The sequence below is a fragment of the Doryrhamphus excisus genome, linkage group LG4 (genome assembly GCF_037039965.1).
Source record: "Doryrhamphus excisus strain RoL-2023G ecotype Guam linkage group LG4, RoL_Dexc_Guam_v1.1, whole genome shotgun sequence".
NCBI classification, from domain to species: domain Eukaryota; kingdom Metazoa; phylum Chordata; class Actinopteri; order Syngnathiformes; family Syngnathidae; genus Doryrhamphus; species Doryrhamphus excisus.
In genome coordinates, this window is record NC_136360.1 from 8,706,712 (window position 1) to 8,723,679 (window position 16,968).

The 16,968-nt window shown below is 40.2% G+C and overlaps 1 protein-coding gene across 9 annotated transcripts in view; it reads left to right on the forward strand.

Moving 5' to 3' along the window:
• sema6bb (sema domain, transmembrane domain (TM), and cytoplasmic domain, (semaphorin) 6Bb) overlaps positions 1 to 16,968 on the forward strand; it is a 147,629-nt gene that overhangs the window by 83,157 nt on the left and 47,504 nt on the right. For all 9 annotated transcript variants that reach the window (XM_058074295.2, XM_058074287.2, XM_058074293.2 and 6 more), the window contains 2 exons: positions 8,367 to 8,427; positions 8,561 to 8,623. In XM_058074295.2, coding sequence (XP_057930278.2) covers positions 8,367 to 8,427; positions 8,561 to 8,623 — 124 coding nt within the window. The remainder of the gene's footprint in view (positions 1 to 8,366; positions 8,428 to 8,560; positions 8,624 to 16,968) is intronic.

Below are 16,968 nucleotides of genomic sequence, written 5' to 3' on the forward strand. Positions count from 1 at the left end.
CCGAGTGCTGAACCGTTTGCATAATGAAGTGGCGGAGGTGTTAGAAGAAGTAAATACTTGCTTGTTACCTCTGTTTCAAATGCATTGACTTTGTTTTTGGAAAATATGAGAGGCAGAACAAACTTTAGTCAGCAATAGGGCTGACTAACATCGATATTTTTGAAAATATCAATATTTCTATACAACACAATATCAAAAACATTTCTACTCTGTGGAATACCGGATGTTACGTACTGAAAATCCCGATTTCTAATACATGTGCCCCTTGACACGCATTGCCATTCTGATATGTTGCAATAGAGGCTAATTGGAGGCTAATTGGAAGGCAGACTGATGAGGAACAACAGCGACTTTGATGACATCAGCTCACCAACCACACCAACCACAGTGGATGCTGCCAAACCTCAAAGCCCACATGTATTACTAGATGTTTACATCGTTCACATAGCAACCCATGTAGATAGGTCCGTACGGAGCAAAAGGATGGGTTTGTTTTGAGCTGCACTATTAATTACAGGAACCTGCATAGTAGGGGTGTAAAGGTTCATTCACTACGCCCATCCCGGACGACACGACATATATCGATCTAACATGGTTTTAAAGGTCATCAATTGAATTGATACTAGGAAATGAAGCACTGTATTTAAGCACAACATGCATGATTTATATGGACGTGTGTGTGTTGTTTTGTTTTTTTTTACCACTTTTAATGATTACGATGAACAATTAAACGTTACTCAATGTAGTCTGCCTGTCAATGACGTCATTTTTTTTCGGGTATGGGGTGGTCATGGGAGTTGTTGTTGACCTGTGAAATACAGTTGATTCGCTTCTTCTTCTTTTGGCCAGTTCATTCACTTCATTCAGTATTCATATTAAACTCATATGGCTTCATCTGAAGCTCCTTTTAAGTGACATTAATGGAGACAATATGCAAAGTAAGAATGTTTTGTAAATTGAAGGTAGTTTAATTTCATCTCCAAAAGAAAGTTATGATAAAGTTATAAAAGAGTGTGGATGCTACACTGTGCTTCTGTCTGCTGTCATAACAAAGAGGCGTTAACTACACAAAAATTGTTTGCAGAATTAATTTAATAAATTGGTTACCACCATTAACACGCTACTTTTGGCAGAGGTGGTATGATGTCCATGAGGAATGATGTTTCCTTCATGAAAAACTTCAAATGTGACCGTTTGAGCGACCACCTCGTCCTCTTTTAGTGATAATGAAACTTGTAAGAAAAACAGTTGATTCGCCACCATAACTTAGAGGAGTGGCTCTGCATATACTCTAGGCGCGCTAGCTACAGAGATCCATTACATTGATCATTTGTTGCAGCTCTCAATTTTGCAGGACACATCTAGGTTGTGTCATAAATATGCATTATCATGATAGAATTCAAATCTCTATCGTATAGCATATAATACCGTGTATCGCACATTTCTACTCTGTGGAATACCGGATGTTACGTACTGAAAATCCCGATTTCTAATACATGTGCCCCTGTGCCTGTGGAAATCTTAATCTATTAGGACACATTTTCATGTTGTTTTTTTTATTGTGTGCCTGGTGGTAACTGTAAGTAGTGCTCCACAACAAAAATGCTGTCAGCATCATGGGCCAGTTTGTCCGTCAGGCTAATAAATTTGCTGATCCTGGACAGACTAGCGATGTGTGGTGGGCGGTGGTGTCAGACCAAAAGCGCCTCCTCAGCTGCATAGGGTTTAGACTGTTAAACAGATTTTGTCGCTCCCTGGAGGCTTTTTCAGCAGCCGAACCTCAAACCTCCAGATTTATTGCACATGTTTTCCAAATTTTAATTTAGCTCAAAACGTGCTAAAAATCCGTCAGCGGCGATCGCACCCGCACCCGCATGTGGTGCTGGTTATTGTCTGTCAAACTTCAGAGCAGTTTTCAATAAGAGGCAAAGGTCCAGGAAATGACCCAATTGCTGGCCCCCCTCAGCAAGTCCGACCTCACTACTGAGAAGTGAAGTAGTAAATATATCAAACCATGCAGGATTGTTCCAGTCTTTCTGTCTGCGCTATAATCACATACATGCTCATAGCTTGGTAATAAAACAGCTTTTGGACAAGTATGGGTCCAGCAGTCTGTGGGTCATCTTTAACATACTACACCATATACAGTAATCCCACAAACGTGTGCTTCGGTATGTTGCTATAAATATGTTCCCTAGTGAAAAAGAGTGGCAGGCGGACAGGAAGTTCAAAGTTTAGTTTTAGCTTGGCATGGGTTACTGCAGTAACAGTAGCCTGTGTTTTTATTACATATATTTAATAGCAACTATTGTGCCTGTGAGATAATTCAAACCTGCAATAAAATCACCCAACATTACTGATACCGAGTGACCATTGTAGAATACTGCATTTCATTCAAGCATCACCTTTGAATTAGTCTTCTGGAAATGCTTAGTTTTGGCACAAAATACCAAAAATTGGCTTCAATATGCATCATTTTTGACAATAGTGGGCCTTACTGAACCATGAAACAGCATGATTTCCATCCATCCATTTTCTGTATCTTATCTTATCTATCCCCATAAGGGTCGCAGATATGCTGGAGTCTGTCCCAGCTGTCTTCGGGCGAGAGGCCTGGTACACCCTGGACTGGTCACCAGCCAATCACAGGGCACATATAGACAAACAACCATTCATACTCACATTCATACCTGTGGACAATTTAGAGTCACCTATTAACGTAGCATGCACGCAGTGGGAGAACATGCTCACTCCACATAGATATTCAGTTGGACAAATAATTTGGTATTTTTGCTGTGGAGTTACCATTTTGGCTACCATGAGTTAGAGGTGTGTTGACACACATTGCCATTCTGATATGTTGCAATAGAGGCTAATTGGAGGCTAATTGGAAGGCAGACTGATGAGGAACAACAGCGACTTTGATGACATCAGCTCACCAACCACACCAACCACAGTGGATGCTGCCAAACCTCAAAGCCCACATGTATTACTAGATGTTTACATCGTTCACATAGCAACCCATGTAGATAGGTCCGTACGGAGCAAAAGGATGGGTTTGTTGAGCTGCACTATTAATTACAGGAACCTGCATAGTAGGGGTGTAAAGGTTCATTCACTACGTCCATCCCGGACGACACGACATATATCGATCTAACATGGTTTTAAAGGTCATCAATTGAATCGATACTCGGAAATGAAGCACTGGATTTAAGCACAACATGCATGATTTATATGGATGTGTGTGTGTTGTTTGTTTTTTTTTTTTACCACTTTTAATGATAACAATGTTAAACGTTACTCAATGTAGTCTGCCTGTCAATGACGTCATTTTTTTTCGGGTATGGGGTGGTCATGGGAGTTGTTGTTGACCTGTGAAATACAGTTGATTCGCTTCTTCTTCTTTTGGCCAGTTCATTCACTTCATTCAGTATTCATATTAAACTCATATGTCTTCATCTGAAGCTCCTTTTAAGTGACATTAATGGAGACAATATGCAAAGTAAGAATGTTTTGTACATTGAAGGTAGTTTAATTTCATCTCCAAAAGAAAGTTATAATAAAGTTATAAAAGAGCGTGGATGCTACACTGTGCTTCTGTCTGCTGTCATAACAAAGAGGCGTTAACTACACAAAAATTGTTTGCAGAATTAATTTAATAAATTGGTTACCACCATTAACACGCTACTTTTGGCAGAGGTGGTATGATGTCCATGAGGAATGATGTTTCCTTCATGAAAAACTTCAAATGTGACCGTTTGAGCGTGTCTTCTCTCAAAATGGAGCCAGTGTGAGCGATATTCCTCACATTTGGTGCTAATAAACAGACTCCAGGGACACGCACAATCATTTTTTTCATAACAGGGGACAAACTGAAGTTCAAAGGGTCTCCTGAAAGAGATTGAGTGACTTCCGATGGTCCTCTGTATAACAAAAACCATTTGTAAAAGGTTTCCGTTTCCAAATAGGAGATGTTAACTGATATGGCATGTCTCAGCCAAGCGGATGCTAATAAAATGCAAACCACCAGAATGTGAAAGTGAAGCTTATATAAGTTTAAGGCCAACAGTGTTTGCGGCTACCTGGCAGTCGGTGATATGTCTACAAAGAAACAGATCCTGTGTGTAAATGTGACACTTGCCCGAGCCACAGCACAGCAGGGGGTGACGGCGTTTTAAAATAACTACCTGCTCAATGGCAGCTATGACGAGCCCACGCGCCTTGCTGCCGAGTACGCGCCTCGATAAAAATGCCTCGCTCGGTCCTCCTAAATCCTGTCACCATTAGCATTGCTGCTCCCTCAAGAGTCCCATAAATCCCTGCCCCCAAGCACCTGCTGAGTGCACACACACCTCTCGAGAGCCCGTCTTCCCTAAATGAAAAGTATTAACGTGAGTTTGGGTGCTTTGCAGGTGGAGTCAGCACCTTGCTGCGTTAAGCTCCCCGCGTCACCGCTGCCAAGTCAGTTTTTCAGCCCTCGGAAAGATCCAAAGGGCTGATCCTCATGAATATAAACCAATCGGAGACTTTTATATACACATAGCCTATGCAGCTGACGCCTCATAAAGAAGGCTGCACTTATCAGCCAATATGCACACACACACACACACAAACACTAGAAGTCAGTAGGCAGGTCACATGCCTTACAGCAGACAGACATGTAGTTTAGATGGTTGAGAAAGTTAAACACAGTTGGACACCCACCCTGAACCCTTAACAAGGAACCCTATTACAGACACACAAAGCTTTACCCAACAACTGCAGTAGGATTTTGTACAAAAAAACGATGTTCTATAATTAGTAAGAAATTGATATACAGTGGTAACTAGGTTTCTGTTATTAATCCGTTCCAAAAGGTCAGACCAAAGACAAAACGTATCAAAACCAATGATATTTTTCCTGTAGATAATCCATCCACTTTCTGTACCGCATATCCCAGCTGTCTTCGGGCGAGAGGCGAAGAACACACTGGACTGGTCGCCAGCCAATCACAGGGCACATATAGACAAACAACCATTCACACTCACATTCATACCTAAAGATAATTAGGAGTCGATAATTAACCTAGCATGTTTTTGGAATGTGGGAGGAAACCGGAGTACCACTCGTCCACTGTGCAGCCCCTGTAGGAAATCATGTAACAAAATGAATTAGTTTTACACACAGAAAATGTGAAATAATTATATAAGACTGAAATAAATAACAATAAATGAACATTGACATAATTTTTACCTTTATTGAAGACTCTATGGAGACGGTAATTGAAGCATTTCAGTTATGTATGCGAAAGAAAGCACTACACCTGGAAAATAGCCCACACTGAACAAACACTGATAGTTACCTTTTGTAACGTTTTTAACCAACATGTAGTTGCGAGTGTGACCTTGACACAGAATCGAGCGAGAAAAAGCAGACTAGCAAAAAGATGGAGGCTGAAGAGCTCTTAACCCTGTGCTGTTTGGAAAACCAAAAGGTGAAAGTTCACTAGCCGGTCATGCTCGAAGGAAAATGGATGTTTCTCAAGGGTGTAAAAACGTCTGAGGTATTCCTAAAATAATAGCTTTGGGCACGTGCAAATTCATAGACCCCTGAAGCCCAAATTTATGCACAGCATTCAAAAGCTGACAAAGACGACGCTTGATTTGTAGGTCTTCAAAGTGAGGTTGTTTAGGTGTAGGCGCCTATGTGAAGAGTTACGAGCCAGAGGGACCGTTCAAGGCTGTACGCACCACCTGAAACATAAATAGCTATAAAATGTTGACACATTTCACACACCTTCAATCTTACCCTCGTAACACATGCAGGCCACACACTCCTTGCATCATTCAAGAAACATTGGCGTTGGCTGAAGAAGCAGCATAAATAATTTTGGCTTCTCTGAACTCTCTGATTTGTTTTTGGTTGCCAGATACTCCTGACTCTGAAGCTGGTCTTGCTTGGCACGTTAGTAGGATATCACTCATAACATAAAGAGATGTATGATTTCACTATTCCTCTACATGCCTAAAAATAACTCATGTATTCTAAAAGATGTCTGATGCAGCATCCGACACACTTGACAAATGTGTCAGACATGCTGAAAAAAAGCACATTTTGTAATCAAAATATTATTATTTTGCCATATTCCCAAATCAATCAAGTCCATTTAAAACCAAATTAATTAATTTTCTCACGAGGGTTGTGGGGGTGCTGGAGCCTATCCCAGCTGTCTTCGGGCGAGAGGCAGGGTACACCCTGGACTGGTCGCCAGCCAATCACAGGGCACATATAGACAAACAACCATTCACACTCACATTCATACCTATGTACAATTTGGAGTCGCCAATTAACCTAGCATGTTTTTGGAATGTGGGAGGAAACCGGAGTACCCGGAGATGGCCGAGGGTGGAATTGAACCCTGGTCTCCTAGCTGTGCTAGCTCTGCGCGCTAACCACTCGACCGCCGTGCCGCCCCATGTAATGCAATATTAAACACTGATTGTGTTCAGTTTTAATTATATTGTATGGCTTTTTGTACAAAATCCTACTAAATTGAGAATAGATTAGATCAATTTAAAAATGTAATTGGACAGCAATATTGAATTCATACTCCTGATTTTTTTAGGTACTTGTTTATTTATTTATTTATTTATTTTTAAAAGGTTGTATTACTTTTTCTATAAAATCTGTCTTGCGGAAGAGGGCAGTCAGAAGGGTCAGACTGTGAGCAATATCATCGCTACTGTGAATGATAATACACATATATATATATATAATGCACAGTAATATGGAAGTGGCAGTGTACCAGGCAGGATTGAGTTGATCTTAGTACATCTTAGTTTAATCTTAGTACAGTACATGTTATGTTTTGTAGACAATCAAAGAGACAAGACCACTGTAAAACAAACAGCCTTACCACATATAGACCACGTATAGACAAACAACCATTCACGCTCATATTCATACCTGTGGACGATTTGGAGTTGTCAATCAACCTAGCATGTTTTTGGAATGTGCGAGGAAAACCCACGCATGCATGGGGAGAACATGCACACAGAGATGCCCAAGTGAAGATTCAAACCCAGGTCTTCCTGATCTCCTGACTGTGCGGCCTACATGCTAACCACTACAGGACCGTGCGTCAACCACATTGTAAAAAAATAAAAACATCTTTTCTCAACTGCTTTTTTTTTAATCCACTCATTAGTTTTTGGACAGAATCCGACTAAATGGGGAATAATCCTCTGGATCTCCAATGGGGCTATTTCGTATTCCTCACTATACTGTAGACTGCCAGAACTCTCATAGTTTTGGCGGTTGAACGAGTTGGAACTTGTCCTAAAATACAATGGCCACTTGTGGTTCATTTGGGACTAGCAGTGGTCCACAGACTACAGTTATGGGCAATACTGGAGCAGACTCGACAGTCTAAAACACTAAATAGAGAATACTTGCATGCCTTGCATCACAGATGGGAGCTTGAAGCCTGCTCAAAGACGGGATCAATACTGCTCCAATAACATACTGATTCACACATTAGCAAATTCAGATCTGGCCTGTCGGAGCCATCCCGGGTGGCTATCAAACCCTTCATCTTTATTCAAACACCAGCAGCCTGCGTTTTCACGGGAATATCCAAGGTTACCACTGAATTAGCCGAAGATTCGCCGTTCGGGGAAATGTAGCATAATGATGAAGGCATGTGCCATGTGTAGGCTGTGTGTGTGGGAGTGTGCAATTATCAGCATAACAACTTGATTTAGCCATCACTAATTCAATTTCTGTTTTCTTTTTTCCTTTCTTCTATTAAAATAAAACCCTCACAGAATCTTTGGATTTTAAAACAGCCAGTTGAGTATAATAACAGTAGAAGATAAGTGTGACAACATCGAGATAACACACATCTAATGAGATACAATACAAGACGTGGACCATATGAAACATGCTGTTGATTTAGTATAATAGCCCTACTTTTAATACAGCTCTTGTATTGGCTCTAATTAGCTTGAGTGGCTGTATTAATGAATCAGAAGCTGCTGTTTTTAACAACCTACTGGTAAAATCAAAGGTCCTTGATACTGTATATATTAGGGCATATGGAAAAGCTGTTTCCAATAATGTGTGTTCGAGTTTTTTAATATGCAGTACATGCAGTAGCTGCAGTTGTGTATGCTGGACTAAAACCACACAGTTTAAAATAAATGTATTCAGGAAATGTTGTGTGTAATAAATGAGTTGCCTGGACATCATCCAAAAACAAAAACTTTAGCGGCATACGTTGTCTCAAGCCAGCAATAAAATGCAAGTTGTGCTCAACTCATTGCTTCTTTATCTTTGACTTTGTTTGCTTGGCTGACTGCCACATTGCTGCTTCTTCTTCTCTGCAGGGATGACCTTTACCGTGTGGAGCTTGACATCATGGCCGGAGATGAGATGTTCTACAGCAAGGTGAGCATCCTCCTGGCCTGTGGTTGCAGCGTCCTACGTGCACCTCCCAGGAGTTTGAACTTGTCTTGTGACCTTATCGTGTTGTCTGTGTGTTACAATGTTACCTACTGTGTGTGTGTGTGTGTGTGTGTAGAAGAGAACATGGGAGTCAAACAAGAACGACATCAGGATCTGCAGGATGAAGGGCAAGCATGAGGTAAGACCGTCTACTTATACTAACTGGGTGTCCAATCGTTTTCAACCAAGGGCTGCATGCACAAAAATGGCATTAAAGATGCTAAAACCAATTTAATGGCGGTCAATATCTGCTAAGCTATTTGACTAAAACATTTTTGGTAAGGATACAGCATCCATTCATTCATTTTCTATCGCTTATCCTGACAATTGTCGCTGGGGTGTTGGAGCCTATCCCAGCTGTCTTCGGGCGAGAGGCGGGGTACACCCTGGACTGGTTACCAGCCAATCACAGGGCAAGACAAACAACCATTCACACTCACATTCATACTTATGGACAATTTGGAGCTGCCAATTAACCTAGCATGTTTTTGGAATGTGGGAGGAAACCGGAGTACCCGAAGAAAACCCACGCATGCACAAGGAGAACACACAGAGATGCCCAAGCAGGGATAGGATACAGCAAATCAGTGTAAAATTAATTGCTGATGATGATTTATCTTAAAATCCTTGTCCCGTTCTCGTGGTCCCAACCTTGTGCGTTATCTTGTCTGTCAAGATTATTGAATGCCAATGAATACTACAGGGGTTATGGATTCCATGCGCTGTTACAAGGAGATCCAGGAGGAGAATAGAAGCTTATCTTTCAAACTAGCCTGGGGCAGTATTTTAAGAAGGTAGGACAAGCACAGGGATGGAGGAGGGAAATTTTTATGACTCTTTCATTTCATCCTTGTATTTCATCTTTTTATTACTATATTTTGTATGTCCTTCATGTTTTCTGTGTACTTCTCCGATTGACTTACATAAATAATACACATTTGTAATACAACTAATAAGTTCCAAGTGGTTAGCGCGCAGGCCACACAGCTAGTTCGATTCCCCGGCCATCTCTGTGAGGAGTTTGCATGTTCTCCCTGTGCATGTGTGAGTTTTCTCCGGGTACTCAAGTTTCCTCCCACATTCCAAAAACATGCTAGGTTAATTGGCAATTCCAAATTGTCCATAGGTATGAATGTGAGTGTGAATGGTTGTTTGTCTATATGTGCCCTGTGATTGGCTGGCGACCAGTCCAGGGTGTACCCTGCCTCTTGCCCGAAGACAGCTGGGATAGGCTCCAGCACGCCCGCGACCCTCATGAGGATAAGCATGAGAAAATGAATGAATGGAGTTCCTTGTGACCTTGTCCGTGTTGTTCCTGTTGTGTTTTTTTGGGGGGGGGGGAGACAATGCTGAACCTGTGACACAAGCACTTTCCTTATTTTAATCATCATCTTTGGCCATCTTATATTTTTAATATCCTGATAGGAGGGTGGTGATCTTGTAAAAATGCAAATTCCGTTCTCAAGTGGGGGATATAAGATGAGAGATACTATTGGAGGGGAAACAAAAGTTAATGTATGTAATTCTTTGAATGCTATTGTTAGCTGATAATCGGTACCTTTTTTGGTTGCATCCACACTTCTCTGCTATGGTCTGGGCCAAAAATGTAAAAAGAAAAGATTCTGGTGTTTTTTGAGCGTTGACACTAGTATTTTTGGCTACACAGTAAAGAACATATGCATAATGTAGTCTTCCTGCATGCGTTTTGTTGCCATTTTAACACCGGTTTGGTGTTTCAGCATATGTTCACACATTTTTCAAGCGATCTTAGTCCACTTCTTTGGTGCACCCCAGGGTGCGGATGATCGCGTTGAACCTGACTAGAAATCAAAACGGCACCAGAGTTCCTTTTAATCGAATTAAACATGACAAGTGTGAGCACATTGAGTGTTTTTTTTTCTTTTACCTGCCGTCTCTTTGTTTGGCTCCTACACATGCATTAACGAGCAATGCAATTAATGAGGAAAATCGCGAGCAAACACTCCTACATCACAGCACACACTTCACCTCCCGCAAATGTTCCGCTTGGAAGGGGGTGAGTGGGGGGGAGTGTGTCAGATGTGATACATTTGCCACCTTATAATTGGTTTTGTAATTAAATGTTTCCGCCTGGTTGATCACAAAGGACACAGTATTCCTCCCTAATTAGCCTGAAAATTCAATATCCCGATTCTCGCCTCGTTTTCCTTTCCCTGGTGTTGTCCGAGACATTGTTGAGGACAGTGACAGGCCACGCATATTTGCATATTCCCTGTCATGGTTGCCTTTGTCCTTTGATCGTCATCGTCTCTTTATTGCATTGTTCCGTCACTCTTTCCGCTCGCCGCAAGTCCTCTTATTAAAAACGATGGAGGAAGAGGAGGAGGACCAGGAGATGGCCGGGTGCCAGCATCACATGATGGTGCAAACAGGCCATTCCACATCGAGCACTTTACAAGAGCAGAGTGTGGTGGTGGCGGGGGGGCACTTAGCAAAATTGTTTGATCAATATTGCGTTGATTGAGCTCTCCGAGGAGCACAGGCCTTTCTATAAGATGTGGTTTCGCAGCTCTTATTAAATCTCTTTGAAAAACCACGTGCGGACTCACTTTGATTTAGCCTCATCCAAACTCGTCTACTTTGCATCTCCTTGTTTGGCTGGATTGGACCCGAGGGGGCCTCTTAGTACAAATAAACCATTTAGTAAATTGCACAGTGATTATTGGCTTCTTCTCAACATTTTGTGAAAATATTGAAATTACTGCACTTTGACGTATGGGATGTTTATTTCCTCAACTGCAGAGAGGACCAGACATCAATTGTGGATAAGGTATTAATTATGGATGAAGTCTTCATTTGATTATACAACAATTAATTCATAATGAGAATTAAGTTATTTTTAAAAGATAAATGTCATTTAACAGGAATAAACTTATATACATATATACTAATATATATGAAAAAGTTGTGATAATAAAGTAATCTAACATGAATAAAATTGCATTTAATTCAAGACAAAAATGTAACTGCAAGAGAATAGTTGTATTGGTACTAGAACACTATTAAAAGTAATAAAAAATATATATTTTGTGGAAAAACAGAGTCATGTTTCTCATGGTCAACATACTTTAAAAGCAAAATTTTTCAGTGAAGTCATAAGTTTAAAAAAAATTACAATATTTCCAAGAAAAGATCACAACTTTAAGAGATTGGAATCTTTTTATTTATCGAAAAGTCACGATCTAATGAAAGTTAAGTTGAGAGTAGCTCAGTCTGACAAGAAAAAAGTAAAAAATGTATGGGTGGAAAAAGTTATAAATGTTATCAATTATTAATTATTAGTTATTAAAAATTACATTGGAAATTCAAGTCTTAACATTAAGTCAAAGTTGCCATGTTATAACGATAGTAAATAGAAGGCCCTTTAATGTAGCAAATGGCTAGATACATTTGGGGTGCAAGAACTTAAAACAGATCCTGATCTCAACCTCATGAAACACTTTTGGGAGAAAGTAGACTGAGGAAGGACCATACTTTTTCTCACATTTTCATTTCCCGATGTTATAATAGCCAGGTGTCCTATTAGATGTGTCCAACACATTGCACAAATAAGGACGTCAAGGTGGTGATTTATCTGAGTCAGTCAAATTAGTCCAGATGGTGATGGTGACTCCTTGGGCTCATGTGTGGCCTTCTGTTCTCTTTATGTTATGTTAGTGAAAGCAAATTTAGACTCATTTTGAGTGTTTTATGGTGTCAATTTGCCAGGCCGGGTGAATTGTGTGATTGCCTGATGTAGTTACAGCTGTACGTATGTAGCGATCCACTCTGTCTTACCCATTGAGCAGTTGTTTGATGACTCTTGTCATTGATTGCCGTTGTCTAAAAATAGCCTTGTGTTGTTTGATAACTTGCTAACTATCAGGGAGACTTTTTTTAAAATTACAGCAGGTCTCTTTGTTGCCAATCACCGGTGTGTGTGCGTGAGTGTCGAGGAGAAATGCTCAGACTCACTTGGGTTTGGAAGTGCCACCAGTTGGTTTGTATGTATACACTTCTAGATGTTAGGGTTGGCTGATATTTTTGATATACTGTTATAGATTCATCCAGTGATAAGAAAATAGCTTATACCGTAATAATTGATGAACGTAAACAAGCCAAATTGTGCGCCGAGCTGCACGCCGTGGTGGACTTAAGATGATACATACAGATACATAAGATAAATCAAATGCTGTCAGTGTAGGGAAGTATTTACTCGGTGGACCGCTCTCACTATAATCACTAAACCACCTCCTCCCAAACTAAACAAGTAAACACCGGCAAAAGTTGGCGCAACCTGAGCGAGCGAATGGAAGCTAGCCTGTTTAGCTTAGTTTAGCACGCTAGTGTGGTTGCGTGTGCATCAGTATATCTTCACCGCTTTAATATAAGGAGCGTTTTACAATGCTTACGATGTGCAGGTTCTGAGTGAAGACAGGAAGCACGTTTATTCTTAGTGAGTAAGATTTATTTGATATAAAATAAATAAATAAATGTGCCTGACAATTTGAGACAAGTGTATTTCATCATATGCCGTTACGGTTTGAAGCTTTTTATACAAGACTCTGATGAATTAAAATTTTATATTGTCATATCGTGATACATCCCAAAAATATTGTGACATATGCGAAGGTCCATATCGCCCAACCCTACTAGATACAACCTCTCGTACAAGATTGTTTGTCTTTTTTTTCTATGGGAGAAAATACTGTCTATAAAATAGAGCCTATTTATACGAACCCCACCTATTTTGTTCACCCTTCTACGGTGACCAGCACACTAAAAAGTTACCAAAAAGTGAGCGCTTAAGCCAATGTTGACCACTTATGTTGACAAAACGTTTGAGACCCAAAGGGGTAATTTTTATGAAAACTGGGGTGCAGGTGGAAATTCTTCTGGAAGATATTTAATTTTCCCTTTATTTTTCGGAAACATTTCGTTACTTTATAATGCAAAGTTGGCAGATAGCTTCAAAAATGGTTAGACGGTTGTGACTTCAGTTACACCAACATCCGTCGACGTGAGTCAGGTAGTCCAAGGGTTCCACAATATTTGGGTTAATTGAGTTATTTCACATAAATGTTAAGAATATAATACAGTATTCCCTAAAAATGTAGCATTTTCACAGCAATGTACGTTTGAAACACCCCTCAACATAAAAAAAAAAAAAATCAAAAACTCAATTTATAGTTTCTAAAGTATTGTTTGGATTGTCAAAATCGTAGCCACTCTTTGACATCTTTTTGTGTGCTCACCACAGTGGTGCCTTCATGTTTCCACCAAATGGTATGGCCCAGTTCGGTTTGCTCTGTACATATGTATGTAGCACACCACCGAGAGTCATTTGACGCCAAAATATTGTATTGTTTCTTCTCAATCTAGCTACTAGTCTCTGTTTTGTTTGTGTCCTGTGGTGTGTGCTCAGTGACAATTACCATCAAAGCTAAGATGAAGAGTTGCAAGCCGGAGGGATGCGGATTAGTTTTACCATGCTAGTGCTGCTAATTTTGGTGCTGCCGTTAATTAATCCCCCTCCCACATGCTCGCTAACGTACACACCCTTTCATCCCGTCATGCAGCGGTCCAAATTGTGCGCCAGGGATGATTCTTCTTATTTTGGGGCTTTTGTTAATTTGTTGAGAAGTTAGCTTGTCGGGGAAAAAAAATACTTCTGTTTTTGTATATGGATGGGTAAAACAGAGCTTTTTTTGGCTTATGTGCGACTTTGTCTAATGCAGGGGGGTCCAAAGTGCGTCTTTGGGGCCATTAGGGGGACACATGCAGCTTGTTTTTTATTTGCATGGTACATTATAGAAGTAAAGCCTTTCAGTTGGTGGAAAACGTTTGGATGCCCCATGTAACGTTAATTAACAACAGAACAATTATTACATTAGTTACATTGTTTCTTTGTAGGTAGTGAATAGACGCACAATTATAATACGCATTTGAAAAAAAACAAAAAGTACATGTCATTGTACAAAAGTACATCTAATCCTTTTCATTCATTCATTTTCTACCAGTTATCCTCACAAGGGTCGCGGGCGTGCTGGAGCCTATACCAGCTGTCGGGGTACACCCTGGACTGGTCGCTAGCCAATCACAGGGCACATATAGACAAACAACCATTCACACTCACATTCATACCTATGGACAATTTGGAGTCGCCAATTTACCTAGCATGTTTTTGGAATGTGGGAGGAAACCAGAGTACCCGGAGAAAACCCATGCATGCATGGGGAGAACATGCAAACTCCACACAAAGATGCCTGAGGGTGGAATCGAACTTGGGTCTCCTAGCTGTGAGGCTGTGCAAGTACATCTAATATTTAACTATATTGACCAACAGAGGTGTTATAAAGTCATCTGTGGATGTTTTTTCTGGCTCGTTCTACTCAACTCATAAACAGTATTGTTGCCATATTGTTGTTTACCATTACGGTAACTCAACTTTTTTCAACTTTTTTTTCCAGGTTTTAAAATAATAGTTGACGTCAGCTGCTGGTGTGTAGTGCAATATACTTAATAAATGACCATCTGGTTGTTATGTCGACAGAGATTTGTGTTAAAATGCCACTGGCGTAGATGGGAGATTTTTTCAGTGTGGAAAATGTGTGGGTTTTTTTGTATTTTTTTTTTTTTTCATGTAGGTGTGTGTGTTGAAACTTCTCCCTGGTCGCTAACATCAGGAAGGCAGCCAGGCAAGTAATGGAAACTTTAGAGATTTAGAGGAGCTGCTTTGCTAAAGACATACTGCTGCCTTACATGGCTATTGAACCCAACATGAACATAGCGGGTCGCACCGGGTGATAACCAATATTTTACGACTGCATGAATCACGATAAGGCTGCCCCTAAAGCGGGACCCCAGCAGAGAGAGTTTACGACAGTACCGGCTTGTTTTGTGTTGTCATCCAACCAAGGAATGTTGATTGTAGCCGGAAGGTAAAACATTTTTGGCGTTTGTTCGGACATAAAGACTCATGAAAAGCTTGTTTATCATTCGTGGTGATGGGAAACAGATGCAGAAGACTGGGACTCATCAGTTTTACTGCTGTTTGATTGTTTTGACTTTTTATGAAGGTCTTGTTCTCATTTTATACAAAACCTAATGCACTGTAATTAGTATGTTTTACTGCCACCTACAAGGAAATATGTTGCATTTTAGCTTGTTTTTGTACTCAAAAATGACCGTATTGACCTTAATACAGGGCCACACCTTTTTTCAACACACTTTTTCAGAAAAGTATATACTATTGACTAAATTGAAACATGAGACCTCCGCGTCAAATCCAGTCTATATTGATATGAACGATATGCTTGTTATTGATATAGTTCTTAACAGAAATATCAATGTTTTTAAAAAATATTGATATATTGCCCAGTGCTACTCAGTGTCCATATTTTTCATGTACCATAAACGATCCAATTATCACCTCTATTTAATTAAAGGGACTGTATGCAACAGGTTCCCTGGCTGCCTCGAGGGCGCAAAAAAATGTACGTTCTGCAAACATTATGTCCCACCTTCTTCCTGCTTTGAACGCACATACGTGCATTAGTTATGTTATGTTGTGATTTAGTAAGGTTTAGCTACTCACATTAACCATTGAGTATAGCTTGACAACACCATGAATGTACTGTAAATTGTTGGTCACCTCTCTGAGACTGCTTGTGTGTGTGTGTGTGTGTGTGTGTGTGTGTACATACATGATAGGACAGCCCCAACTCCCTGGAAGAATTTTAATAAAAACTGAAGGACATGAGAAAGATTGTCTCAAAGGTCATAGCTCGTGGGGACTATGAGGTCCCACACAGCTGTACCACTTTCAGATAAACAGTGCTGCCAATAAAAGGAACAAAATATTGGAACAGCCCACCATTGACAATGAGAGATTCTCAGACATACACCATCTTCAAAACGTCAAAAAGTGGATGAAACAAAATCACATCTGTGACCACTTTTAGCCTTTTTTAGTCTTTTAATGTTCTGTGTCTATTTTTGACTTTTATTGTTTTTTGTGTATTGCTACTATATTATTTATTGTTATTTCTCTGTTACCTACCTGGGGACTACAGATGGAAATAGCAGAGATGCTATAATCTGGCATACTTACAAAAGTATTGTTTGTATTGTAACCACTGTAATGGTTGTTTACAATGATGTCATCAGTGGTATTAATGCTGTCTGAGCAGTGTGCGTATTACTGCAATTGCAACATTGGTTCTGTTGCGGCTGTGCTGTGTATAGGCATTCCAAATCTTTTAAGTTTAAAAAATGCATTACAGGTATACATCCATCCATTTTCTATACCACTTATACTCACTAGGGTCGCGGGGGTATGCTGGAGCTTATCCCAGTTGTCTTCAGACGAGAGGCGGGGTACACCCTGGACTGGTTGCCAGCCAATAACAGGGCCCATATAGACAAACAACCATTCACACTCACATTCATACCTAAAGATAATTA